The sequence below is a fragment of the Parasteatoda tepidariorum genome, chromosome 7 (genome assembly GCF_043381705.1).
Source record: "Parasteatoda tepidariorum isolate YZ-2023 chromosome 7, CAS_Ptep_4.0, whole genome shotgun sequence".
NCBI classification, from domain to species: domain Eukaryota; kingdom Metazoa; phylum Arthropoda; class Arachnida; order Araneae; family Theridiidae; genus Parasteatoda; species Parasteatoda tepidariorum.
In genome coordinates, this window is record NC_092210.1 from 27,272,450 (window position 1) to 27,299,586 (window position 27,137).

The 27,137-nt window shown below is 31.6% G+C and overlaps 2 protein-coding genes across 4 annotated transcripts in view; one reads left to right on the forward strand and one right to left on the reverse strand.

Annotated features, from left to right (window-relative positions):
• Window positions 1-20: 20 nt before the first annotated feature.
• Window positions 21-18,850, forward strand: LOC107441700 (beta-1,3-galactosyltransferase brn). Of its 2 annotated transcripts, none has more exons than XM_016055054.3 (4): window positions 21-110; window positions 9,502-9,729; window positions 16,847-17,141; window positions 18,099-18,850. In XM_016055054.3, exons 2-4 carry the CDS (start codon window positions 9,523-9,525, stop codon window positions 18,530-18,532), a joined length of 936 nt encoding a protein of 311 aa, XP_015910540.1. In that variant the 5' UTR covers window positions 21-110; window positions 9,502-9,522; the 3' UTR covers window positions 18,533-18,850. The 2 variants fall into 2 exon arrangements, with proteins under 2 accessions (XP_015910540.1, XP_015910541.1); XM_016055055.4 differs by lacking the exon at window positions 21-110 and adding an exon at window positions 4,536-5,261.
• Window positions 18,851-19,707: 857 nt separating this feature from the next.
• The window catches only part of LOC107441699 (uncharacterized), a 20,970-nt gene continuing 13,540 nt past the window's right edge, over window positions 19,708-27,137 (reverse strand). For both annotated transcript variants that reach the window (XM_043047189.2, XM_043047188.2), the window contains exons 7-8: window positions 26,251-26,478; window positions 19,708-23,385 (exon numbers count right to left, since the gene is read on the reverse strand). In XM_043047189.2, coding sequence (XP_042903123.1) covers window positions 23,234-23,385; window positions 26,251-26,478 — 380 coding nt within the window. In that variant the 3' untranslated portion in view covers window positions 19,708-23,233. The remainder of the gene's footprint in view (window positions 23,386-26,250; window positions 26,479-27,137) is intronic.

Genomic DNA, 27,137 nt, shown 5'->3' on the forward strand with positions numbered 1-27,137 from the left:
TAAAATGCTCTTCCTCGCGTGGAGATAAATTAAGAGGGAGGAAAAGTTTATTTTTAGACTAAGACGGTGTGAAGAGTTTCACAGACGGCTCTCTCCATTTCGTTGGAAAGGTAAATAGAAATTTTTTTCTTCTTTCATTTTAAACTTGGCTTAAGTTTCTTACGTGTTAAAATTTGAAAAATCGAAGGAATAAGCTTTTCATTTTATAGAAATCACTCTCTGTAACAATTCTACATTGGAGAAAGATTTAAAGTTTTTCAATGTTATAGTATGGCAGAATTTTGCATGCCTGCCAACTTTTATCGTTTCGGAGGATAAGTTTTCCAAGTCGTAGTAAAATGACAATTGAATACAGAATTCCTTTTTTATAATTTTAAAGAAATAATTGATATTTTATTTTGCCGAGCCCAACACATCGTACGATTATCATGCAACTATAAATATGTTATACTATATTTGTAGTAGTCAAAAAATTATTTAATATTTGTAGTAGTCAAAAATCACTATCAATCAAATTTATAAATCTGAGTTAAATAGAAAAGGCACTGATTTTGCTATTGCTTTAAATACAATAATGAAAGTCTCATTATTTAAGGTTTGAAAACAAAGTGCTTGAAAGAAGAGCGTAAATAACGTGATAGGCTTTTATGAATTAATGTCAAAATTAGCACAAATATCAGAAAAATTTATAAGTCAGCTATTATAAAAAAAAAAAGCTATTATACACAGTTTTTTAAAAAAGAAATTAGAATAGCTGAGTTTTTTTTATCGATTTGATATGGTTACAGTGGCGTACGCATAATTTTTTCGAGGGGGGTGTTCATAATTTTCTGAAACTACTAAAAGAAATTCGAGTATGTAATAAAGCACTATTATTTCCCTAATTTAGACAGCTAGACAGTTTTTACTTTTTATTTAGACAGCATTGTTTAGTTAAATTTTGATTTGATTTTTTAAGTTTAAGAACATAATGAAATATCTTCTGAAAAATGTCCAATGTCATATGGGTGGGAAGTAGCACTTTGAGGGCCACTTTCTTATTCATCAGATTTTGTTATGCTAGAAACGTTTTCTTCAACGGAAGTATGACATTTCTGTTCAACAGAAAAACTTTTATTGGTTCTAGATGCTGTCACCTAACTAATTTCAGGTCGGGATTTTTTATCAAAATAATTCAAAATTGTTACATTCTTGCGAACCAGCCCGTAACAGTATCACGTGAATTTGGTTTCAAAAGTATAACCCTTTTATAGTAAATGTTTTTTCAGTATTCTGAGAAATACCGTGAAAAATGAAAGTAGGCATAAGGCAAATAAAAATATATAGTCTTAAAAAATAATAGCCCGCATAACTTCTACTAAAATTTTTATTTTTGCCAGTTTGTCTGAGCTCAAGGGGGGAGTTTAAACCCCTAAACCCCTCCCTTGCGTACGCCCCTGTATGGTTAAATAAAATTTAGTAACGTATCGTGTAAGAATTACATCGTGTAAGAATTACATTTAGTTTGATAACTGTAATAAACAGTTATCAAACTTTATCTAACTGCGATATGAAAGCAGTGAGAACGTACGTTCATTGTCCAAAGGTTTAGCCCATAAGCAAGATCAAAAGTAGAAACTTATTTTTTACTTTCTGTAAATGTGCCTCTTTTCAAAGTTGAAACGTTTGTCCAGTTTCCCATATATCCACCAAATTGGTCGATGCCTTTTCATAGGTACTGTATATTTTGTGCATGATGTCCTACCAGCTCCGCGCCATGCACTTGAGAAAATACTGTATAATTCGCAAAAAAAAGAAGAAAGAAAACAAGCATCATAATTTATTTCTGACCTAATGAAAGAATTTTCTTGTACAAATCTAAAGAAATATTATTTCCAGATTGCCCTTTCACATCACTAACATAACATGCAACTCTATTTTGCTTGAATGTTTTAAAATTTCCTAGTATTAATTGTTTTCGTTTTTTAATGGCGCTTAACCCTTTGACGCAGATAGGACTTAGGTATCCCTTTTATGTATATATTTTTTCTGACGCCCTAATTACAAGCAAAAATATATTTTGGTATTTTTCTATCATAAAAACAGTCAAATAATTACTAAAAAAATGTGTTACATTATCTGATTTATATTTGTACTAAAATATAAAGTACAAAAAAGCAGTTAAACATTTTTTTCTCTTCACATTCATAAATTAATCAATAATTGATTTTGTGAATTAAAGAAATTTCAAAGATGAGTAACTGTTTATCTTAACTGATATAACTACAAATAAGTGCAGATTTAAAAACTTGTTTGGAAGTGAGCCGTGTTTGGAAAATTTTACATAAAACTCAGAAAGTGACACCGATGGTTCATGATAACCATAAATTACTAAGATGCTTAAAATATAATTTTTCACATATTTGAACATAAAATAATACAAAATAATAAAAAAAAATTATGAGAATATGTTTAATAATAATTCTGTGACAAAGGTTAAATTTATTCAATCAGGACTACATAAAGCATTATCCAAGTTTATAAATGTGTCTCTGTAGATTGCCGCAATATCTGAAATCAATTGTTCAAATAAGTGCAATAATGTTTATCCAGGTGATATAACATTATCTCAGACAGTCTAATTTACATTGATTCATCATGATCGACTTATCCAAAGTTATCTTCTTATCTTATTAACATAAATTTTAAAAAAATTCTTCATTGTTTTCTGCTTCCTTCTTCTGTATTAAATTTTATATCGATGTGCATTTTTTCCTTTTTTTTTTAATAAAGGAAAAATGTGAATGTCAAAAATAAGTGAGTAAACATGATTTGAGTGGGGTAAAATTTCAAAACCAAATCTCGGTACATTTATTTCATCAATGCCAGGCTACAAAAAGTGATCCATGAAAACCACATTTTATTAGAAAAGTGGTTGTATAGATTTCTTTATACTAACTTATACACTTAGTGCTTTTTGTCACATTCGCATATCTCGGCATATATATTATTTATTTTTAACAACATACCTGGCATATTCCCATCCAGAAATCTCTAGATCTCCAACAAACATCATGAATTGCAAAGTAAGCTCGGTCCTCCCTCTGGTTTTTTTCCCTTCTGGGGCCCATGTGACAGCAACAGATGTTATTTACAGATTTGTTTATACCATTTCGATATTTCTTTCTGTTGCCTACTATTTTAGTTTTAAAGATAATTTTGACTACAGATCCAAATTTAAATAGTTGTATTATTGTAATACTATAATAGAACTATATATAGACAGAACAGTTCCTGCAAAATAAATCTGAAAAAATGAAATAATTATGTTACCACTTTTTATGTGAAAGAGACCGTCTTTTTGAAAAGTACGTTAAGCATAAATGGTTTTAAAAAAACGTGCAAAAAATCATATAGTGAACCTGATTTTATATTTCTCTCAATAAAATTAATAGAAACATTTGTATGAAATTAAATTTTCGCAAATATTTGAAATGAGGTGACATCTGTTTACATGTGACACATATTTGAAATTAAAATTATGAAATGTGATTGTTAATCGCATTTCATAATTTTAATTTCAAATATGTGTCATGTACATTTTTCATGTACAGTTCATTATTTTTTTTTAAAAGTAATTTTTCATTTTTTTACGATAAAGTAATTTTTCATTTTTTTTTGTTACATTAACAAAATGTTCTTACATAAAATTATAGTAATTAAATAAATTATAAATAAAATAGTCTTTTATCTTATTTTTATTTTTTAGCCTCTTTTTTTTCAGCATATATGAAAATCTGAATCCATATTTTAAACTTAATATTAGATAAATGCTAAGATAAAAAATTATTATTTCCTACAAAATATTTTTAAGTATTTCGTAGACATAAAAAATATTTAAATTTTAATAACTTGTAACATCAAAATAAACTTCGTTTGATGAAAGTTTATATTTTATAGTTTAGTTTATATTCCTCGTAAAATATTTTACTTAGCAAAATATTAATCGTTTAAATTTTTAATCTCCTTAATAGTAATAAATTTAAAATTTTAGTATCTTCTGTGACTTTTAGTTCTTACAAAATAAAACAGAGAGACAAATCTAGAACAAAAACAAGGAAAATTTTATTTGCTTATCTGAAATATTTTATATAATGTAATCGTTTCATTAGTCATGCAGTAATCAGCATCCATAAATTATTTATATTTTTTAATGACAGAAATCATACAAAGCAAAAGAAAGAAATATTTTCCTCAAAACAATTACAATTATAGTATTCGTACAATCCTAATAATAGAAAGATATATTTTTTACTATGTAAAAAATCTATTTTTTACTTGCAAAATAAAAAAAAATTCACCATTTTGGTCTATAGTACTATGATACAAAATACTTCACCTGAACGAAAAAGTTAAATTAGTTTCAATTAAAAACAATAGAGGGCGTTATTAAACGAAACGATTTTTAGTTTCGTTTTTGATTTTATCTGATATCTGTAAACAAGAACTATCTTGTTGAAACAGAGTTTAAATTTGTTTATGTAAAATATCAAAGCGCGGGAAGAGAGGTGATAAAAAGAGTTCATAATCTATTTCTTTGAACATTCTTTTGATCTCCAGCGTTTGATTTTATACCGTTAATTTACTGAGTAAGTGGTAAAAAAAAAATTGCATTAAATAACCTTGTGAATTCTTCGAATTATGGAAAATATTTGTTGCATTATTGATATGGACGGATTTTGTGTTAATGTTTTTGACAATCACGGCGTAACTTATAAGTCGGAATTTTTTCTCCGAGAACTTGGTTTTATCAAAGTAAAAGGTAAGAAGAAATTCCTGCCATGCTCTTACCGCTTTGATCTTCGTGGTGAATTAAATCTGGAAAATTGCTCGCCGAATGATATTCAAACCGTAAGACATCAGTCAACGAAAATTCTTGGACTCCCAGTTTACCCTGCTCGACAAGAACGTACTATGGATTATAATTCAAGATTTGATCTTTTAAAGGATATTTACAAAGCTTACAGTGATGAAAAGGCAACAGTGGTCGCTTACAAAGGCGGCCACAGAGAAAAGGAATATTTATCTAAATTAGAAATACCACACGTCAATTTAGAGAATTTTGGATGTCCTAAGTTTGAGAATTTAATTAAGACTTATGAAACTGAACTTAAACCTACTCAATGTGGATATCACACATTAGCAAAACAGAATAAGATGTTGGTGCATTGTGCTCAAGCTGAAGTAATTGCTTATAGAGATTGGGTCATTAATAATCTTGAGTAAGTACATTTATTTCACGATTTATTTATAAGATAATAGGTAAATAATAATAGGTAATCGTGTGCTCGAGTCCAGTGTTCGAAATTTTCACCCGAACGTAGCTCACCGGGAATAGAAGTGAGAAAAGTCAAATTTAAACCTTGAAAGCAAGTTTTGTTTTCTCTCAAGTATGAAGGATAATTCGAAAAAACGACTAAATTCTATAATTCGAAAATTTTCCTGTAACTGGAAACTCGCGATGTTTGGAAATGACCCCCCCCCCCTTAATACGTACGTTTAGAATTCCTGTTAACAATTTAGTAAAAAAATCTACACATTTAGGATCTTAAATATGTATGTATATATATATTAAATTCAAGATTCATAATGAAATAGAACTGTTATTGTTTTCAGTGCAAGTTATCCAGAGTAATGATTCTTTAGATTGTAATAAGTATATTTTTCTTTGCTTAAATATTTATTATTACAATTTATTATTGAAATTATTTATAGTTAAACATTTATTATAAATTATTATTAAAATTACAATTTTTTACGATCAATAAGGAGCATACTGTTTTTACTTCATTTTCAACATATATTCTAAAAAACTTGTATTCTCGATTCTAAGTTTCGGAGCGTCGTACCGGCCCGTTCCGGCACCACTACACCGCTGCTCGCTTCGCACACCGACCCCGAAACACCCATGGTGCACCAAGCAATTTTGATTAATTGATTGTTATATCTAAATAAAAAAATATTCCATCATAAATTCCGTAATTTTTTTCAACTATATTAAGGCAGGTTCCGGAAATTTAGTTTTCGATTTTGTTGATATGATTTAAACCTAACAAATTTTGCTCGTTTACCAATGTAAATTCATCTACAAGTTTTTTGGTAATATTTTATTTTATAACCGTCGTTGAACACCCGATCCAATTTTCGTGTTTACGATTAATGATGTTCAACTCCGTAGCCTTATAATTTTTAACCCAAACGAAACGACAAGGTAACTCCTGGATCAAGCTATTGATTTGCTGTGGGAACATGGAGGACTTTGCTACTCAACAGATTTAACGTGCATCAGTCACCATTTTTCATTCGGCTGGCGGGGATCGAACCCGGGAATTCTTGGACATGAGTCCAGTGCCCTACCAACCAGGCTTTTGAGTCATGGTTATAAAGAAAGTCATTCTTAATATTGTATAAATATTTGAAATAGTTAATTTGTATTGTTGGGGATATTTCCACATCATGAATCGTCTCGCCAACTACAATCGCCAAGGTGCCAAAAAATTTTTAACTAAATTTTAAAAAAAATTTAAACATGGACTGAAAAACAAGTGCATGTTTAAAAATACATGTAAAACATAATTGAAAAACTGTAATCTTTACCAGTGGTCGAAAAAATTACATTTTTTGTAGCTAATACAACTATTTTTTTTAATGTAGCAATTACAAACTACTATGAAAATGTCACTATAACTACTTTTCAAAGACAAATTTCTATGGAGCATTTGCATGCATGTTGAAAATTTCAAAAAAGTTATATATTGGAAGAAATTCATAAAAATATTTTAACAATAATGAATTTGCTTATTTAGACGTGGCAAATTATTGATAAATATCTATTCATGTTTATAAGCTGATTTTTTTATTTTAAAGTTACATGTTGAAAATTTCAAAATGTTATATATTGAAAGAAATTCATTTTTTTAACAATAATTAATTTGCTGCTATAAACGTGGAAAATTGAGAAATATCTCTTCACGTTCATAAGCCGATTTATTATTCTAAATCTGAAAGTTGAAAGTTTCAAAAAGTTAAATATTGAATGAAATTCATAAAAATATTCTTACGATGATGAAATCGCTTATTTAAACGTGGAAAATTATTGAGAAATGTCTATTTATGTTTATTAGCCGGTTTATAATTCTATAGCTACACGTAGAAAATTTTAATAAGTTATATAATGAAAAAAATTCCTAAAGATTTTTTTAATAATTGCTTATTTATCGAGGAAAATTATTGAGAAATATCTATTAATTTTTTTCGCTGATTACATTCTAAACCTTTTTTTTTTCTTGTTTTTGCTTTTTAGAAGTATGATTAGCCTTATTTACAGTTCAGACATCGTTTGCCAATACACCTTCGGAAGCAAAATTTTAAAAAAATAATAAGTTGTTCACCCAAAAAAGAAGTTTTTGTGTTCTAACAATCTGCGCTATTAAGCCGAGTTTTTTTAATATATTCTTTTATTTAAATTTTGAGTCCAGCTGCGATTTCTGACAACAAGCAGATGTCCCACACATTTGCTTGCGAGGGGGGGGGGATCATCATCACGTTGCGCTTCTTTTGAATTGGCCAAAATCGTTGTATGTTGAAATTAAATATACTCAGATAAAAAAATATCTATTCCAGGAGTTGAATAAAAAGCTGAGAAGTATTTTTATAATGCTTTTTACGAATGTTAATTGCAATTTTATGAATAGATTAATTATGAAATTATGTAACTTATTTATTTTATAAGCACATGCATACCTAAATTATGTAGCTACCAACACAAGTAAAACACTTGTAGATTTTTATAAAAAAAGCATTTAATCACAAAATTGTTTTGCTGATTGAAAATCATAAGTTAAATCACAAAACTGCGTTTTCTAAGAAAAGCCATTAACTTGATCACACAATTTCTCAAGACTTTAATCACAAAAAAAAATGTTTTTTTTTTTTAATCATTCTCTTTTGCTAGCATAATTTGAGTAAATCCGTACCACATGAGCGTAATTTTAATAAGGTATAAAATCGAAAGTAAAATCTCTGTTTAACAGAAAAGGGCAAGAGTATGTTGACTTTTTCTAAACCCCCCCTTTTTTTTTAAATTTTCTTTTCGAAATTCTGTTTGCTTCCAATTTGGTGATTTTGCATGAAATTCGAGATGTTCTTGAAATGTCTCATTTTTGAATTGTATTTCTGTGATTCTAAGTATAAAATAGAAAAGAAAGTAAAAATAGAAAGAATCGATATTAACTTTTTTACTGTAGTAAAAAAAGTTGCTGTAGAAGTAGTGTTAATTTTCTAATAGAAATATTTATGCTACAAATAATTATTATTAAACCGTTAAGCGATTAACTACTGTTAACTGTATAACGATAAGCTTCTCAAAAGTAGCGTCTCACAGAACAGACTCAATGACTCATTCTAAACGCTCAACCTAGGGATTGTTTTCATTGCGCTGCTGACTCACTTGTACACGTTCATCAAATTCAAGAAATCAGTCGTATTTCAACTTTATTTCTAGACCAAATTTTCCACATGAATTGGATCTAGTTGTGTATGGTTTGCAAATTAAAAAATTAGTTATAATAAGTATAAAAACAATAGTGTATTAAAGAATGCAGAGCTAAGAATGATTAAGAAGCCATTTTCTCTTCGATAAATTTGGATAATATTTTTCTTTATCTCAATTTTAAGTTTATGTCTATAACATATTTAATACAAGAAAAATAAATATGTACTTCTGGGCTGTGCCCCCTGCTCGCAAACGCTCGCCAACCTCCGAAAATTGCTACGCAATCTTATATAGTTTGCTTCGCAAACCAAGCTCGCTTCGCTCAATACTAACTTAGGTGCATTGCAAATGCACAAAATTCTAAGAATTCAAAACAATCATTCAAATCCATATAACAACTTTTTTTTAAAAAGAAAATTACTTCTTTTTAGTAAATACTAAGTCATTAAAATAAATTTGAATTCAAATAAATGACAAGTAATTCGTTAAACCTATTAGAAATGTGCTATGGTATAATTCGTGCTATAAATCAAAAATCGATAAATAAATTCGTAATACATAAATTCGTGAAAAAAGTGCTTTTGTCAAAATACTAAAATAGAGATCTATCGACAAAGACTACTCACTTTTGCCCAGCTTAATAGTATGAGATTGCCGCAGCTGATGCTCTCTCTGGTTATTTCAATTCCCATTTTTAAAAGCGCTATATATTGAGCCACCTCAGCTAGATTTGGCATGTGACATTTTTAGCGGCAATCATTGGTCGATTTTCCAGCGTTGCCACTCGGGAAGTTGAAATGAGGCTTTTTTTGTCACCGTGTAAGAGAAATATATATATAAATGTTTTTCTTTAGAAACTATTCATAAATTCCCTTTTATTTTATTTTTATTTATTTAAAAAAAATTTTTTATAACACAAAACACTTTCAAACTTAGCCATCGAAGTTATTTGTATGTTTTTTTTTCAGCAAGTTCAAATCCGATGGGGCATGTGGCCCATCCGCAGGACCTTTACATCTCTCATCATCTGTGTCTTTCTCGTGGGATCAGTGTTCGTCCTCCTCCTCAGACTCAAGCGACATTCTCCAGTACCACAATTCATAAAAGGGGCCCAAAGATTTCGCTCCTCCAGAGTGTGCGCCACGTTGGCAACAATTTTGGTGAATTCTGCTCCTGCCAACGCTCATCGTCGGCAGGTAGTACTTAACCAATGCCTCCTATAACTGAAAGCCTTCACACGGTTTTTTATAGGTAGTCCGATCAGACCACTTATGAAGTTAACCACAGTTAACGAAAGAGCCATTTAATACAAAATCTATTAAAAATTGGAAACTGGTATCAAATATATGCCTAGAAATTTGCTTAATTTGTGGATATGATTGGTTTGTCTTATTTACTTGTCAACCTCTACAGATTCAGTTCTCAAATATATATGATAAATTTCTCTCAAGTACTTTTAAAATAGAATTTGGGTTCATGCGCACAACTGGTTCGTTTTTTTAAATAAACTGCGCAGACTACTTATAAAATCCAGTGTGGAGGCTTTCTGATGCAGGAGGTGATGACTTAACCCAGTGACTATGTACTGCATATTGAACTTATATCACCTCTAGGTTTCCCTAGTTATCATTCCTCAAATTTTTACTTGTTTCCTCGTTTTTTATCGTCCATATGATGCAGTCAAATTCAGAGTTCGTATTTCTTCATTAGGGCCGTGATAGCCCAGTGATTACAACATAGGACTACAGTTTGTTGGAACCAAGATTTGATCCTCGATTCCGCTAAGACCCACAGGATCGAATCGCCAGTGGTCGGTAGCTGAGTAGTACCATGGATACAGGGATAAAGAGAAAATTTCCTTCCTCTTCAGATCTAAGTCTAAATTCAGAAAGTGGGCTCAAGAATGAGATCCCGTTTGTAGAGCATCAAAATTGTGATGGCACGTTTTTGGATCATCTTTAGGGATGTTTCCCACACCCGTCGACAATAGCCTATTTCGCAGCTCTAGTGCAACGTAAATAAAGTACCTACCTACCGTATTTGTTTTATTATTCTTGACGAAAAACATTTTACCCTGGTTTAAGTTTTAGTTCTGATTTTAGTTTTTTTTTTCCTCCTTCAGAATATTCTATTTTCTGCGAATACGGATTTTAAACTAATCGTTTTGTCCTTCGAAAATGACTCACACTTATTCAAACTAGGAGAATCAAAAGATTTGAATTTCAGCTCTAACTTATTTTTAACTGTAATTAATAATGCTAATAAAAGTCGAACAAATCGATAGTTCAAAGTTAAGAATCGCTCTTTATAAATAGAATAGGGGCCCCAGAGTTCTCCGTTACCCTGGTTTCGGTAACTCGTGTTTTTCCCCCACATCACCATATTCCAGCTTCTTACTTAAGCGTTCTGCGGTAGGGAGAAAGAGCAATTTGCCAAAACTATAACGGAGAGGAGGAAAGTGTTGAGAGTGGGAAAATCGCTTTACCTTAAGATGCCTTTTCTATTTATAATAAGTGTAGTTCTATGATTTATTATGGGAACATGGAGGACTTTCAGACTCGACCTCTGGTGGTACTGATTCAGAAGTTTCCTTGTCTTCTGGTATGGTTAAAAAATTACAAGGAGGCTACGGAGTTGAACATTAGTAGTCGTAAACCGGAAATTGGGTCCGTTGTTCAACGACGGTTATAAAATAAAATAAAAAGTATAGTTCTATATATGGTTGAGGTACATAGCCTTGATCGATTTGATAGCTATCTCAGAGTTTCTAATGTGTACAAGTAAAATATTGTACATTAACTACGAGTAAATGTACCTTTGATTCAGCATTCAAAAATAAAAACATCGAAAAGAATAACCTCATTTATCTAAATATCCCTCCGATATCTGAGGCCACCTCCGACCCCCTTAAACAAATTCAATTAGATTTCAGCCTTTTATTTTGAATGTGTAGGGGAGAGTTGGACAAAACGGGATACCATTATTGTTTTTATTTACTGTGGAATATCTGTTAAGGCAAGCCATGCATTTCTTTTTTTGTAGCTATAGTATTTATTGAAGCACACAAAAAACATATTTTAAACTAATTTNTATGTTTAATGTGCTATTCACGCTTGCCTATGTATCTATGTGTAACGACAGAATTTTAAATTACATCATGTGCAAGTGAATTCTTAATTACATTGTATGTTTTTAAAAAGCTACGAGCTGTTCTTTGAAAATGAAAATTAAAAAACTTGTAAAGATATGAGATAATTTCTATATTTAAGAGAAAATTTTAGATCAAAAAGATTATTACTTACGATCTAATTCTTTATTTCATTTAAATGTATTCATTACTGGGTTAAATTTAAAATACTAATTCATATGTTGGCAAGTTCTTTTACATAAAACAGAAGCAACTCAAGTCCATGATATCAATTATTGAATGGTGATGGGTTGGTTTCCAGTTTCGGTTAAGCAAATAGCCTCATTTCATGGCTATGGTAATATAAAGACTATGGATAATGCCATGGAATTTTTCTTTTTGTCAAATGATAGTACCTGAACCGGTAAATTCTTTTCTTAACTAAAAATACAATACAATACTAGTTTTCAAGCGTGGCAGATTGCATATTGAACAGATCGCTGCTTCAAAACTAAAACGACACATCTGCAGGCATTACACGTTTGCAGATGTGTCGTTTTAGTTTTGAACCAGCGAGATGTCTTTATGCTTATGTGGCCACCATTCTTCCAAACGCTCTGTGGCATGGATCAAATCCTGCTGTTACCCTGAATTTATCTTTCGCCCTATCTGTTCTTCAACTCCTTTATTTACATTTAAAAATTTCTCCAACAAATGTGTCCTATAGTATTTGACTCGAGAATTCCATATTGCCATTTTACAATAGCAAGTTTGTCTGCTATATTAAATTCCTGTTTCACGCCCCTAAGGTATCTAGAAACTTTTGAGATACTTCTTAAAACCGAAAGAAATTTAGAAAACTTTCGGTGTATCCCTCCGCTTATGTTATGCTTACGAGGGGATGTGTGAACAGGCTTAATGTTCTAAGAAGTTTCATTAATGTTTAAATTTGAGCGTAATTTTACCATTCATAAGAGTTTTTTGTAATTCATGAATTCTGACGGATTGTGAGTCTAAAATAAATTTCAGAAAGTTAATATCACAACATAAATAAAGTGTAAGGTTTACCATGTTTTCAGTTTTATCCTACATTTAGCTTATTTGTGTAAAATATCACCGCTAATTATTTTTTGGGTTGCATCTTGCAGGGCATAGCATGCTTGCGGAATCTTCCAAATTCTTATGTTGTTTGTTTCGTTGACATTTAAAATTAAAAAAACGCGTTCTATTGTAAACACTACAAGTATAATAATATTTGATGGAGCTCTTTTTCAAGTTTTGGCGTAAAAATCAATCGTAAGTAGTGACCCGAAAGGTCTTATAGCGAATTTTAACCCGTTCCCGTTGCGCCACCTGTGCTTAGCTTCACTCGGTTAAACATCCATACTGTTAATCCAAAACTAATTAGGCAACTTCGAAGCTCACAGAACACTGTAGAGAGATAAATATTAGTTTGAAATATTTCATAATGGATAGGGTTCACGCCAGCAATGAAAATATAGTGGTCCAATAGCATCACCTAGGTATTCATAAAGTGGTCCAAAAACTTAATGTGGTAGATAAATTCGAAAGGAAAAAAAAATCGAACATTACAATTACACAATTCATATTATTGTGTGGCTTAACTACCACCACAAATATTTAATACCAATTCACTAGTATATAAGACATGTTAACTTGATTGCATCTTGAGGTACATTTTGGTAGATGAAGGTTGCCATGGTCGATAATTATATCCCCTTAATTGTACTCATCAAAAATTATCGTTATTTCTATTTCCCTTCAACTAATTAAGTTCACTGCCTTAAAATAATTGCAGATTAGTATTTACTAAATTTAAGTGAAAAAAATATAAAATGATATTAGTAAATAAATTCAAGAGAAAAATTAAAATGCTGAGGAAAATAGAGAAATTGAGAGTCAACAAAATATATTAATAATTAATTATATAATTTTAAATAAAGTCATAGATCGGGTTCATAGATCTGGTCTGACTTCGTCAGCCCAGAAGAGGATAAGCAACAACAACAAATATAGTCAACTCTAACGGAGCAAAAAGCATTGTTTTGTTGATGAACAATTATACTTTCAATACATGAATGCAAAGCACAGCACAGTTTGTAAATTTGAAATTTCAACATTTATGTTTAAACTCTTTGTCCCGGACACTTTCAGGTATGCCATTTGAATACCACGCATTTGAATTCCGTACCATTGCGTAGAACAATAAAATTAGTACAACTAAGTTTTTTTAAGATGTACGGAATTCGATGGGAAATTTTTTTCCCCGTTAGTATTTTGATAATTCCAGACATTTTTCAAGGTGACAAATTTGTCGCTTATGCGTATGATTTCAGCGAAATTTGTAGAACATTTGCGATAGTCGCCATATTAGCGTGAACCCTAATAATAGGTATTATAAAACCAGCATTGTTTGTAGAAGGTTGAATAATAAATTTTAAAAACTACTGTTTTCTAGTACATTAAAATAGGCAAAAATAGTTTCATATCCTGAAACAAAAAACGTAAGAGGTGCATCTCTTTCTAAGGACAAAATTACCATCAGTAGTGATAATATGGTAATAAATTCAAAAAGAAAAAACTATTACTTCTAGCATTGTCATCTGACACGGAGCTTCTGGGAAGTTTTTAGAGCTCAAGATAGTCGGCAAATGCTCAGAATAACAACGAATTCCTTAATAAATTTTGCTCATATAGGTGAAGAAGGGATCGGAACTTGCATTGTGAAGAGTTGTGTGCTCTTGCTAGTTAGAAAATTATCAAAATTTTGATTGCAAAATTTTACCCTCTCGGACACAAATTGATGTAAATAAATCGTTTGGTTATAATTGAAGGAACAAAATAAACTATGATTAAAAAAATTCGGTGAAGACCTAACTTTTTGGACCTTATTTCTTAAAATACCTATTATATCCATATATTTCCGACTTGTTTCACTGTTGTAGCATGATTGTTTTTGTTTTTCATAGAATAATTTATCTAACTGTTATGACAAATATATTTGTAAAAAATGAAATGTTTATGATTTTGTAGTATATAATGGAATTTTTGTATTTCATTTTTGCAACGGATTAAAACTTATTGTTTATATTCTAGACATTTTATGTCAGATTTATTTTCTTTACTCAGAATGTACTACGAAGGTTCTTTTTGTCTAAGCGTTTTATTTCTTTGCAAATTTTATGAAAATAACGGCGGCATATTTATTCGACTCAATAAGTTAGCCACTCTACAATATACTACAAATAACGAAGAGAACATGTCAGTTCAATAGGTGAAAAAAGATTGCTTCGATGGAAAAATATTATAAATAGTAAAAATTATATATTTCACCAGTGATTGATTCCATTCTAGAGTTTGTCATGGCTGAAGTTTGTCCAAAATACCAGTTAGTTACAGGTTCCCAAAAAAATTGTGCAGTTAAATGACTATCTACTTATTGTCTGTTCTTCAAGATATATTTGCAGTCCACTGCCATTGTTGACGATAATGCTCTCAATAATACTAAAAACTTTGGTTCGTTGTCTTATATATGTTACTCTCAATAACGAGTAACATCTCTACATCCGCACATAGCTGGCAGAATTGCTAACTGGTGACTGGAATTAACACTTAGAATAGGCTACTAGCCATGCGGGAGCCCCTGCACTGAGTAACATTTTATTATCTCATTTTATCATTACTGAGTAACATGATGGCAATTACTACTTTACTTCAAAATAGTGCAATGAAACGCTATACATAACTTTTGGATCTATGTGTTTCAGTATACCAAGAACCAAGGATTTTCTTTTAAGCTGCGTTGTGTAAAGTTGCCGCCACCCTATTTGTAATTAAGTAACACTAAAATTTATAACTATAGTAAGATATACGCATAAGGTCTGTACAGATATTTTTACGATACAATATAAAATAAAGAATCAGTAATTTAATATGCATCTATATAATATTAGAGATCTCCCAAAAATAAAAGAACATGGCGCTTTTTCACAAACAAGGGCATCTTCAGTTTTGAAGGGCACTGATCTTGCAAATTATATCAGTTATATGTATCTAGATTAGTGCCCTTCAAATTAATATTGAATGGAGTAAAAGCATCTGAGTTTTGTGTAAGCTTTCTTATTTATTGAAGTTAAGATTTAACTACACCATTGAATGTTTGTATGAACTTTCGATTGGGTATTAACTTGATATAACACACAATATTTAGAGTTTCTCTGCACCAAATTCGGATACGTATTACAACACAGTTTTTATTGTATGATAATGATAGTGCCAAGTCCGTACAGCCAGATTTCCGGCTGACGGTACCCATTAGCAATATCACTGCAGCCATCAATAATTTCACTGGCAATAACCTTAAATGATCTCGCCTCCAGGTACAGTATTCCTCAGTATTTAGAGCGCAAATGAAGCAATCGCTCGTATCCGCCTAACCGGCCACGACTACCTGATGGTGCGTCTCCACCAATCTGGTTTGAAATCGGACGTAATGTGCCTATTGTGTCATAGCACCATCATGAACGGCGATCACTATCAGAATGCACTAATCACTATCAGAACTGCACTAATCTCACACCCTATTTACACGAGGTTTGACATCAGGCACGTGACGTTTCACCTCTGATTCTTCGAATTAGCTTTCAGGCAAACGTTTCTAGGCGAAGACAACTTCGAGTCAGGCTATAATTCAGGAGCGTGATGTTTGGCTCTTTGCGCTATGTGGTTATTTTTCACTAATGGTGGCAAGGTACTTAACATCATGAATGGTGTAAATTTGATTGGCCATATTACAGGCTTATGACGTCAGAAGACTGCTTCCTGACGTCTTTTTTCAGTCCATGTAAACAGGGTGAAACAATTTTTCCGGGTGATAATACTGTTTGCTACAGGAATGCCGTATGGCCAATGCCAATACGGGTATCGGAAATTAGGTAAAAGCCTTCCATATCCTTTTGTGTACTTTATTTATACTTTTTACGCATTTTATTCATTACTTCTTAAGTGCTTTATTCATCTTCTTTAGCCATACTTATATGCAAAATTTTATAGCTTGCTGCAGTGCTGCAAACTAACTTGTTACATGTCAGAAGGCGAAAAATTCGAGGGGCGAATTGTTCAATTTTAAACCAAAAAAGAAAAAAAATATTATTCATATTTTGCAGGCTATACGGGAAACATGGGGTCATATAGCGGTCACAAGAAAATTAGATATTGCTGTCGCTTTTGGCATCGGGGAAGCTTCTGATGAAATTTTGCAAAGACCCGTGGACTGGGAAGCAGAGACATTTGGTGACATCTTCCAATCTTTGGTGACAGAGGAATACCGGACTCTACCTTTGAAAGTTCTAAGTCTCCTTGAAAAAGTGAAAGACGCCTGTGACATACCTCCCTTCTTCATTGTAAAGGTGGATGACGATGTATTTGTAAATACTTACGCTTTGAAAGATCTTCTTAAAAGTAAGTGAACGCCTGACTTTTTCCTATTGTTATAATGAGGAAAATATCATTATTAAAAGGGGTGTAGTGATATTCATACTTAGTGGACACCTTATGTTAGCTGCCACTTGAGTTTTTAAATTAGCAATATGTCACGTTGGACAAAAATGTTTTAATTTGATACACATTAAAAAAGAAATATTTTACTCTTCCCTTTTTTGGGGAGGAAGAACGAAGCAGAGAGCCATCCCTTCTGCAGAGGATCAAAATTCTGATAGCATGTCTTTGGGATCTTACTTAGGGATGTTTCCAAGACCGTTGCCAATAGCTCATTGCGCAGGTATTGTATGACGTAAATAAATTACCTATACTCCAGTAAGTATATCTAAAGCAAATGTTTAGGTTTGACTCCGAATTTGAGTTTAAACATATATAGAGAGAATAGAGTTGTAGGTTACAGGCAAGACTTTTAGCGACATTTTCAACTTTAAAAGAAAATGCCAAAAGTCTATTTTTTTTTCTTTATGTTTCTGTATGTTGTTTAACTTTATTGCTATTTTATATTTTTTAATGATTTATACATAAATCTTTACAGTTTGTTAGACTGTCAATGTTGTAAAAAACACTTTATGTAAATAATTTAAATGCATCTTTTTGCTCATAAAACTTTTTTCTTATAATTTAGGTTGATAGATATTTCCAGGCTTTTTAGTTCTTCTCCCACTTACATGCCTGTATTCAATAACACGTGATCAATTCGATTTGAGTGTAATAAATATCACTTGGAGTGTTATTAACTATTAAATTACGAACGAATTATTTACTATTGTTGTTAAAATTATATATTCTTTTAAATTTACCACGTTTGAATACAAATTGGGATGTAATAAACCAGTCAATGGGAGGGTTTAATTTTAAAGTAATTAATTTGGTTTGAGTGTAATTAACCATTTTCTCTAAAATTGCATATCCATATAGGTTTGGAAGCTGAAGCTTACGATATGAAAATTTGGTGTCTGGTATGGGAAGGGATGCCTGTAATGAGAAACAACCATTCCAAGTGGTCAGTTTCAAGAGAACGATATCCTCATGATTTCTATCCCAAGTATTGTTCAGGATCGGCCTATGTTCTAAATCAAAGAGTTCTTAGGGGCCTTCTGAAGCATCACTCCCGCGACAACCTGATACCTTTCGAAGATGTGTACATAACAGGAGTCCTTGCTGAAAAAGTCGGCGTAGAACACGTACAAATTGGAACAAGATACGCTTTCGAATCTGTAAGTGAAGAGGGCATAGCTAGTGGTCAGACTATTTTCGCACATCTTGGCCCAGAGGCTGATGAAAGAGTGGAACACTTCTGGAATTTTTTGTCATGGAAAAGAAAAGAAAATCTATCGTTTGATGGATTATGATGACGTATTTTCAAATTTTATTCTTTTAAAACATGTGCCTTATTTTAGGTCCTGGTGTTTTTGTTATGGATGAACAATATTATGAACATTTCGTAATCCAAAACTGCAATGTTGCAGAAAGTTGCATAAAGATTATGACATGTCGAATACGAGATTTAAAATAGTACGGAAATTCTTAAGAATTATTTTCTTGAAATTTTATCAAAAATTGTTTTAGTTTAAATTATTAATTGGAAGTTTGATTTAAAAAAAAATATTGTAAAGAAAGTGTAAAGATTTTTTTTATTAAAACAAACTTGTTTCAATTTTAAGCAATTATTTATAAGTGTGCTGCATTATTTCTTTGAACAGTTGTCTTTTTACTTCTTTGAACAGTAGTTTTCTCTGATTCGAATAATGGGTTTATGAAATATAATTCGATCTCTTCCCTCTCGTAATTTTTCAACAAAAATGGGTATAGTCAGGGAACTTGATACCCTATCAAATTGGGTGATTTAACCGTAATTTGTACTTGGACAATAGAGGATTAACTGACTGTTCTGCGCATAAAAAGTATTTTAAACTGCAGTCTTCTGCACATATCAAAACCAGTTTTTCCATGTTATTAGATAGGGAAATAGTGTCTCGAGGAAAAATATACTCCTAATTTTACCCATTTGCGAGACCGTCAGTGGGTTAACCTAATGTCATTTTTTCCCTTCAATTTCCTGAATTTTATACTTAAAATACGTAATACATTTTTTATTATAATCTAAAGGAAGATTGTAAAACATTACGTTTGTAAATGTCTAATAATTTTTTTGAAAACTGTGCCAATTAATTTTACTTTAAATGAATTTAGATGTCTCTTGTGGGGGCTGTAAAATTTTGCGGGCCTAGGGCTTCAGTCTCACTAGAACCCCTATTTATTCGGTCTTAGTTGGACCCTATCTATAATTTAATTTCAAATCTGTAGATTAATATGATTTAAAAAATTAAATTAATCGTCATTTTATGTTCAGGTGGGGTACATTTTGTATCTCAGTCTATGTTGTGCGAAGATAGCGAGAATCAAGAATTGAGATAATTAATTCGTTATCAATTTATAATACATGGATATAAATAATTATATCAAAAAATATTTTATTTTAATATTTTGGGCGGAAAAAAAATAATTTCATTGTGGACACAGACTTATTTTAACAAATTTTTATTGTGCCAGTATCTCAATTTCAATACTAATTTTTTAGTAACATCTTATATATAGGAATAAACTAACATACAAAACACTGCCAATCAAGATTAATTGTTCAGATAAATAAATACATATATTGAAAGTTCTGTTTCTTCAAAAGATATATCACACTTTTAGGTAGGCTGGGATAGCCTGGTTGGTAGCTCGCGAGTACCATCCCCGCTAACTGAAGACTCCTAGTGTACAAAATGGTGACTGCTGCACCCAAATTTGTTCGGGTCACAAACTACTCCAAGTTCTCATAACAAATCCGATACCTCTTGGGATTCTGGATCGGAGATTGATCGTGCTCTGGTTCAGGTCAAAATTACGATCGCGAGTGGATGGTGTGTGAATGTGACCTCCCAGTAAAACGGGCTGTGACGTATGCGTGTGGCAGAAGGCGAATTCCAAGTCAGAGATGGCACCCCTTTCGCTTTAATTGTATACCGACAACAACTGACCTTTAGGTAACACAAACGCAAATAATTTCATTTTCCTTGACTTTTTGTGTATTTTATTTCAATTCCCTTATATTCCTTGATTTTTCCAGACTGATAAAATTTCCCTGCTTTTTACTGAATTCTGAATCCCCCTGAATTTACACATTTTATTGGCATTCATTAACATAAAAATAAATTAATTTTATTTCATTATATTTTATTTGAAAGTATGCTTTTAAGACACTAAGGCTCGATATTATGTTTTAATTTAAATCGTTAGGATTTAAATTAAAATTAAACCTGAATTTTGAAAAGTCTTTTATAAAACCTCTTTCATTTTATTAAATTATGTAAATTCTGGGTTTATAGCGAATATCGGAAACCTCTACCCCGTACAAAGTGTTCATACTTACTATTATAATCATAACAATTATATATAAATATATTTGTAATAAAATTGATGAATATGTTTAAAAGTATAATATGATGTATATATGAAAGTATATATTGATGAATATGCTTAAAAGTAAATGCACAATATAAAGCTGAGATTGATTGGTACAATCTCTAGCTAATTCAACATTAGATATCTAAAAATTGATCATCGTAAAAGGACGAAGAAATTTCAAGGAACTTATACAATATATTCTCTTCAGAGCCAAAATTAATATAATAAAAATTACTGAAATTACGAACATTCAAGGTAAATAAGTTACTTAAAGAAGAGAGAAACATTCGGAAGCTTGAAGTAGTGGGTTCGATTCCCGCCACAAATCTGAATATTCTTTATACACGTTTGTTATGTTCACGTTGCACTTGAGCTGCAGTTATCTTTATGTTCTACTTCAATAATTTGTGCTGTGTTGTAAACTTTGAAAAGCCGTTCCGAGTGCACAAGCTTACAGATTTATTTCTTGTGCACAGGTTGCCGATTTAGGGACTTTACTTACGCAGTATTAGAGCTGCACAGTGACGATTGTGAGCGCTCTAGGGCGACAGTCTGGGAAATATGGCTAAAGATGATCTGGAGACATACCATTTTAATTTTGATCCTTTGCAGAGAGGATCTCACGTGTGAGGCCACTTTCTCAATTTCGGCATAAATCTGAAAGGGAAGAAAATTTGTACCAGATTTTACAAGCATTTATAATGCTGAAATTACGAATGTCTTAGCGGAACTGAAGATCGAACTCCGGCCCCTCGGACTGGAGTCAGATTCTCTACCCACGGCCCCCTCTTTTCAAAATTGTCTGGGCAAGTCTTCGGATCATTATCAGGGATGTTTCCCAGACCGTCATTAATAACCCATTTTGCTGCTCCAGATGGTCAGCGTGCTCAAGAAACTAAAAAAAATTGAAGTAAAATTTTTTTACGAATATTCCATAATTGCTTTATCTTTCCAAAGTAATATTCTTAGAATCGAAACTTCTCTCAGGGATTCACTAACACAAATAATTGTTTAAAAAAAGTAAAGAGATGAGTTTCCGAATGTTCTTTCAGAAATTAAGCTGAAAGTATTTTAGTTTTTTTTTGATATACTACTACATCAGATTTACGAAATGAAAATATAGTTCAACTATTACGGCGGGGAAACCCTGGCCGATCAATGTCTCCTGGTAAACGCTCTGTTAAGCGTAGAGGTGGCGGGTTTGAATCCCGCCGTAACCCTCGATGTATTCTTTGTGATGTCCGTCTCTGTATCGGGCTACTTATCTTTCTACTTAACAAAGGTTTATAAGCCTAAATTGAGCACACTAACCTGCATATGTATGTTATTCCAATAAACAATCCAATAAAATAAACGATTACGGCAGGAAACTAAGTAGCTATCTTTCCGCGTCATATGATTTGGTGGATGGACTGCTTCTTATTCACAGTTGTGCCAGCATAACTGCGTAAGCATAATTTCAATTGTTTTGAGAGGTATGTAGATGTCTCTATAATCTCTCTGCTTGACATTAACAAGTCGCTCATGGGCTGCAATAGCGGCACAACTCAAAAAATCATGTTTTGAGATAGGTGGGTTTGAAGTTTTCATTGTTAAGGAGAATGCATAAGAAAAGCCTTAGTTTATTTGAACGAAGATTACCTTCAAGTTGAATTATGAGTATGCTAGTATTGCTGCTGAAAAAAATATGTAGTTTCATATTTACACCTGTTCTTAGTCCAAAACGCGTGTTTTTTGAGTTGTGCCACTATTGCAGTCCATAAGCGAAGTATTAATGCTGTCTTATGCGATTTCACTATGCGAGTAAGTTCCCAAAATAAATAAATAATAATAAACGGAACACTCTGGATAACTTTCAATCTAGTGATTTGATCTTCAAGAACTGGGACTCGATCTAGGCTTAAAAGGGTGATCTAATGTATAAATATGCTAATTAATTAGTGCAGGCGCTATTTTAAATTATGAAATAACACAAAAACGTGCTTTCTCTGAATAATCGAGCCTTTTTTTCTACTGATTTGTATTCCTATCCTTCAAAATTTTTTGTATACTTTACAATTCATAATTTTTTCGATTATTATTCAATAATACGAAAATAATAAATAGTTATTAAAAATTGTATTTTTTCTTTGGCATTGGATCAAAAAATGCTATAATCGTCCAAAAAATTCTCTACATATAGCGAAATGAGCAAAAATTAAGATTAAGGGGTCCAAACTTCGAACCCTCTCCTGACCAAGCTATTGGGACCATGTTTCCCAGATTCTGGCTATTTAAAGTGCATATTATTAATTAAGTAACTAATTACTCTACATATTTGAGGTCACCTCTTTAAAATATTAAGACAGAGTCCTGGTAGGTAAAGATCCAATCATTAGAACAAAGATTGCATTATTATTTTTTGAGCACTGCACACATTATTGTATATAGAAATGTGTATTGTTTGGCCATGTATATTTTTGCAATAGAATCTGACACCAAGTTTAAAATAAAACCTTGATATGAAACATTAATTTTGTGCAATATAAACTATGAGGTGTAGCATTTTCGTTATATATAATCAATTAGTCATTCACTTGAGAAGTTCTGTTCAAGAGTTAGTTATGACAACCATTAAAATAAGCTCTTATTATAAATATGTAACGTTCTGGTGTTCCTCGATCATAGTAATGACTCTTGTTGGCGCTATGAGTAGGACCCTTGCTGGACAAACGCACTACAGCAGTCTCCATGTTTATTACTTCTGCTTCTGAAATTAAAAAATAAAAATAATAAAGTCATTTATTCCATTTCAAAGGTTTTCTTCGTCAAAATAAAAAATAAGTCACAGTTTAAGTAAACTGACACTGTAAGTAAACTTTGATTTTGTATTTATAATTGCACCGTTAAAGTGTAGTTATTTTACAGAACCGTTAAAGTGTGGTGTAAAGTCTATTCTACAGAATTGTTCTGAAGTACCGTTAACGTGTATTTATTCCACATATTACATTAAGGAACAATTTTTTTCTGTTGCATGAATATACCTGAATATTTTCACTGATTCGAATCTCTCTCTCCAAGATATAGTTTCTTTTAAACAACACTTTTAGAACGCTTTTGCTAAATGTAAACGTTTATAATGACGTAAACGTTTATGAAATATAAATGTAAATATTAATTTACGCAAAATATAATGTAAACGCTACAAAGCAACAGCGTAAATGTTGTGACAATCTTCTAGGACTGTTAGAGCACAGCATAGGAACCCATGTCCGGCTATGTCGTCATGTGCAATTGAGAACTGTTTCTTCGTGTGTTGAACAGGTCATAATTGGAAAAACGTCCCTAGCCTCGTATGACGACATTTTCAGGACATGTGTTCCTATGCAATTATAATCTTAATGATATGCCCTATCACCTATCTGAAATATCGAGTTAACATATTAGTTCATAAAACATCAATTAACATTAGCTATATAAAACATCAAGTTACTGCAATTTACATATTAGTTTACGAAATCAATCATTTAAAAAATATATAATAAGAATCGAACGGTTTAAAACACCATTACATAATGCCATGTATTTAATGTGTCATATTTGATACTTAAGATGTTTCAGGCGTTCGGGTATGTTAAGAAAATACTTTTTTTGACACATTTATTCATCTTAGACGTCATAAACAAGACAAAACCGTGGTGTCCTTTACAACAGTGCTCCCCAACCTTTTTTATCACAGCGGACCGGTCAATGCTTGATACTGCGTTCTGCTGAGGGGTGACTGCGACGTTGGTGGTTTATATTTAATGTTGTTCTGATTTAATGATTTTAATTTAATAGTATTTAAACGTGACTTCAAAATAAAATACTATTACATGAGCGGTATTAGTGCGGCTTTAGGTGATGTCGCTTAGCTCCCGTTAAGCTCTCGCTCATAGAAACAACCCCGAGAAAAATGGAACAATCCCAATCGTACAAACCGGAGATAAATATATCACAGAAAATATAATGTAAATACTTATATATTCCGAGAGCGATCTGAGGCAAGGGGGTTTGAGATCACCGTTTTACAGTGTTATAGCATTTTTAACAACCTGTGTGTTTTTTACAGTGATTTAATAACATAACACACAGACCGAAAAAAAAAAACCCGGATCATCTTGAATAATTTTTGATTTAATGATCTGATCTTTATGTTCTATGACTTAATTTTAATGGTTTGAGAAGGGAGGGGGGACCTCAAATATGTTAATTAATTAGTGCAGACGATATTTCAAGTTAGGAAATCAGACACACAGGCGTATTTCCTTTGAATAAACAATTTAAAACAGTCGTATTTTTAAATTTTGATTTCTCAGGAACTATTCGACCGATTTCGCATAATTTTTTTTTTTGTTGCCATGCAAAACTATTTTTTTTTTAATGATGTAAAAATTAATATACCTTTTCAATTCAAAGTTTTCTTCTTATTAAATAATTTAATAAAAATAATCAAGGTTTACTAAAAGTTATTTTTGCTTGGTATCTTTGGATTAACAAATTTTATATCTGTGTGCAAAAATTTTTCCAATTCTCTTAAAAAGTTCTCGAAATACGGCTAAATACGCAAAAAGAAAATTTATATTAAGAGGTCCATACTTTGAACCGCTTGATCTTGACCTGACCTATCCCAATGTTTTGAGGGCCAGAAATCCGAATCTATCCGGAAAAAAGGTATATTTATCCAGAAAAATATATTTTGCGTCTTATTTAATAACTTAAAATATCGTTTGATTCAACTTTTAATTAGCATAGTATATTTTAACTCTTTTAACTTTTGGCATTGAGTCCTAGAACGTGAAGATCCGATCATTAAATCAAAAGTTATTACGGGTGATCCATTTTTCTTCTTCTGTGCATAAATAAACATTAATAATGGATGGGATATATCACTTTCAAATAACATCTCCCTCGTTCAAGCACATCATGTCTTTTGCTCAAGTTCAGAAGGGACACGAGACTATTTTGTTATACAGGGTGTCCCGAAACGACTGCATAAACTCTGCACAGCTAGATTCCTTGTTAGGAGTACATAAAAACTGCCCAAGGAAGCGTTCCTGTACGATCCATAGTTTACGAGAAAAATACGAGAAACAAAGTATGACGTGACAGCCGGTGCAAGAAAAAACACTTTATTGAACATATCAACAGCAGTATACAATACACAATTTGAAGCAGATGTTCAAAGTGTCTGTTTTAAACATTATCGTCTGGAAAGATATGCAAATACTGTTGCTCATATGTCCGATAAAGTTTTTTTTTTCTTGTACCGGCTGTGACGTCATACTTTGTGTTTCGTATTTTTCTTGTAAACTATGGATCGTACAGGAACGCTTCTTTGGGCAGTTTTTATGTACTCCCAACGAGGAATCTAGCTGTGCAGAGTTTATGCAGTCGTTTCGGGACACCCTGAATATACGCTGCTCTACTTGGGTGTGGGATGCAATGTGGTTGTGGGATGCAACGTGATGCACGTGCGTGCAAATATTTAGGAGCTGCTAGTAAGATGAACTGTTAAGGCATGTGCGAATAGCATTGCCGTGCGGTCTCATGCAGGGAGAATATTCCGTACAACTAACCTTCGAAAATAACTTACTATTGTGTTGAATCCAATCTGAAACCTTCTTCATAGTTTGTTGCAATGTTTCAAACGTCATCGAAAACGAACTTGAAGATTGCAATTGTGCAGGAGCAAACGTTTTGCAGCTATATCGAATAGGTGTGGGAGAAAATTTCTGACGTATGTAAGCCACACGCAATATTTTCACAAAAAGAGTTAAGCGTCCTTCATGCTCTGTATAGCTCATTTTTCTTGGGTTGATTCCTATTAATGAAACAAGTGAAGAAAAAAAAATCTAAGAATATATACATTTATATATGTGTGTGCTTGATTGTTTTTATTAGTTTTCTTCGAATTATATTTTCGTTGCTTAAACTTTCCAATTATTATTATTATTAGTGTTTTTTTCATAGATGGAAACACTGAAATGTAATTAGCTATATATATTTTTTTACCAATTATTTTATACAATACAGCTAAAAGCACATTCATTATATAAATATTTCTTACTTTTAACAATTTTTCTTAATTTTCTTCGTTTTTTTCTCTTTTCTTTTTATCCTTACTGTCTTTATTGTAATATATATATATATGTAATACAAAATATAAATACTTTTGTATTAATAAAAGAATTAAATCTCTTTCGTTTTCATAAAATGTCTTTGTTAAAGAATAAGCGTAGAGAGATTCTATTTTAGGAATTCAAGGCTGAAAACATACCATTGAAATATAAATAGATTTATATTTCAAGGGAAGAGTTATTTATAGAATCGTGCCCTTTTTCAATTCCATATAAGGAAGCAGAAATGATTTTCCTTAATGCGTAAGGATACAAGGAATGTACGAATGTGCCTTTTTACTTCAAATCTATGTTGGTATAAAACGTAAGAACGCATAGTTTTGCGTGTCCTTTTCATCATGAT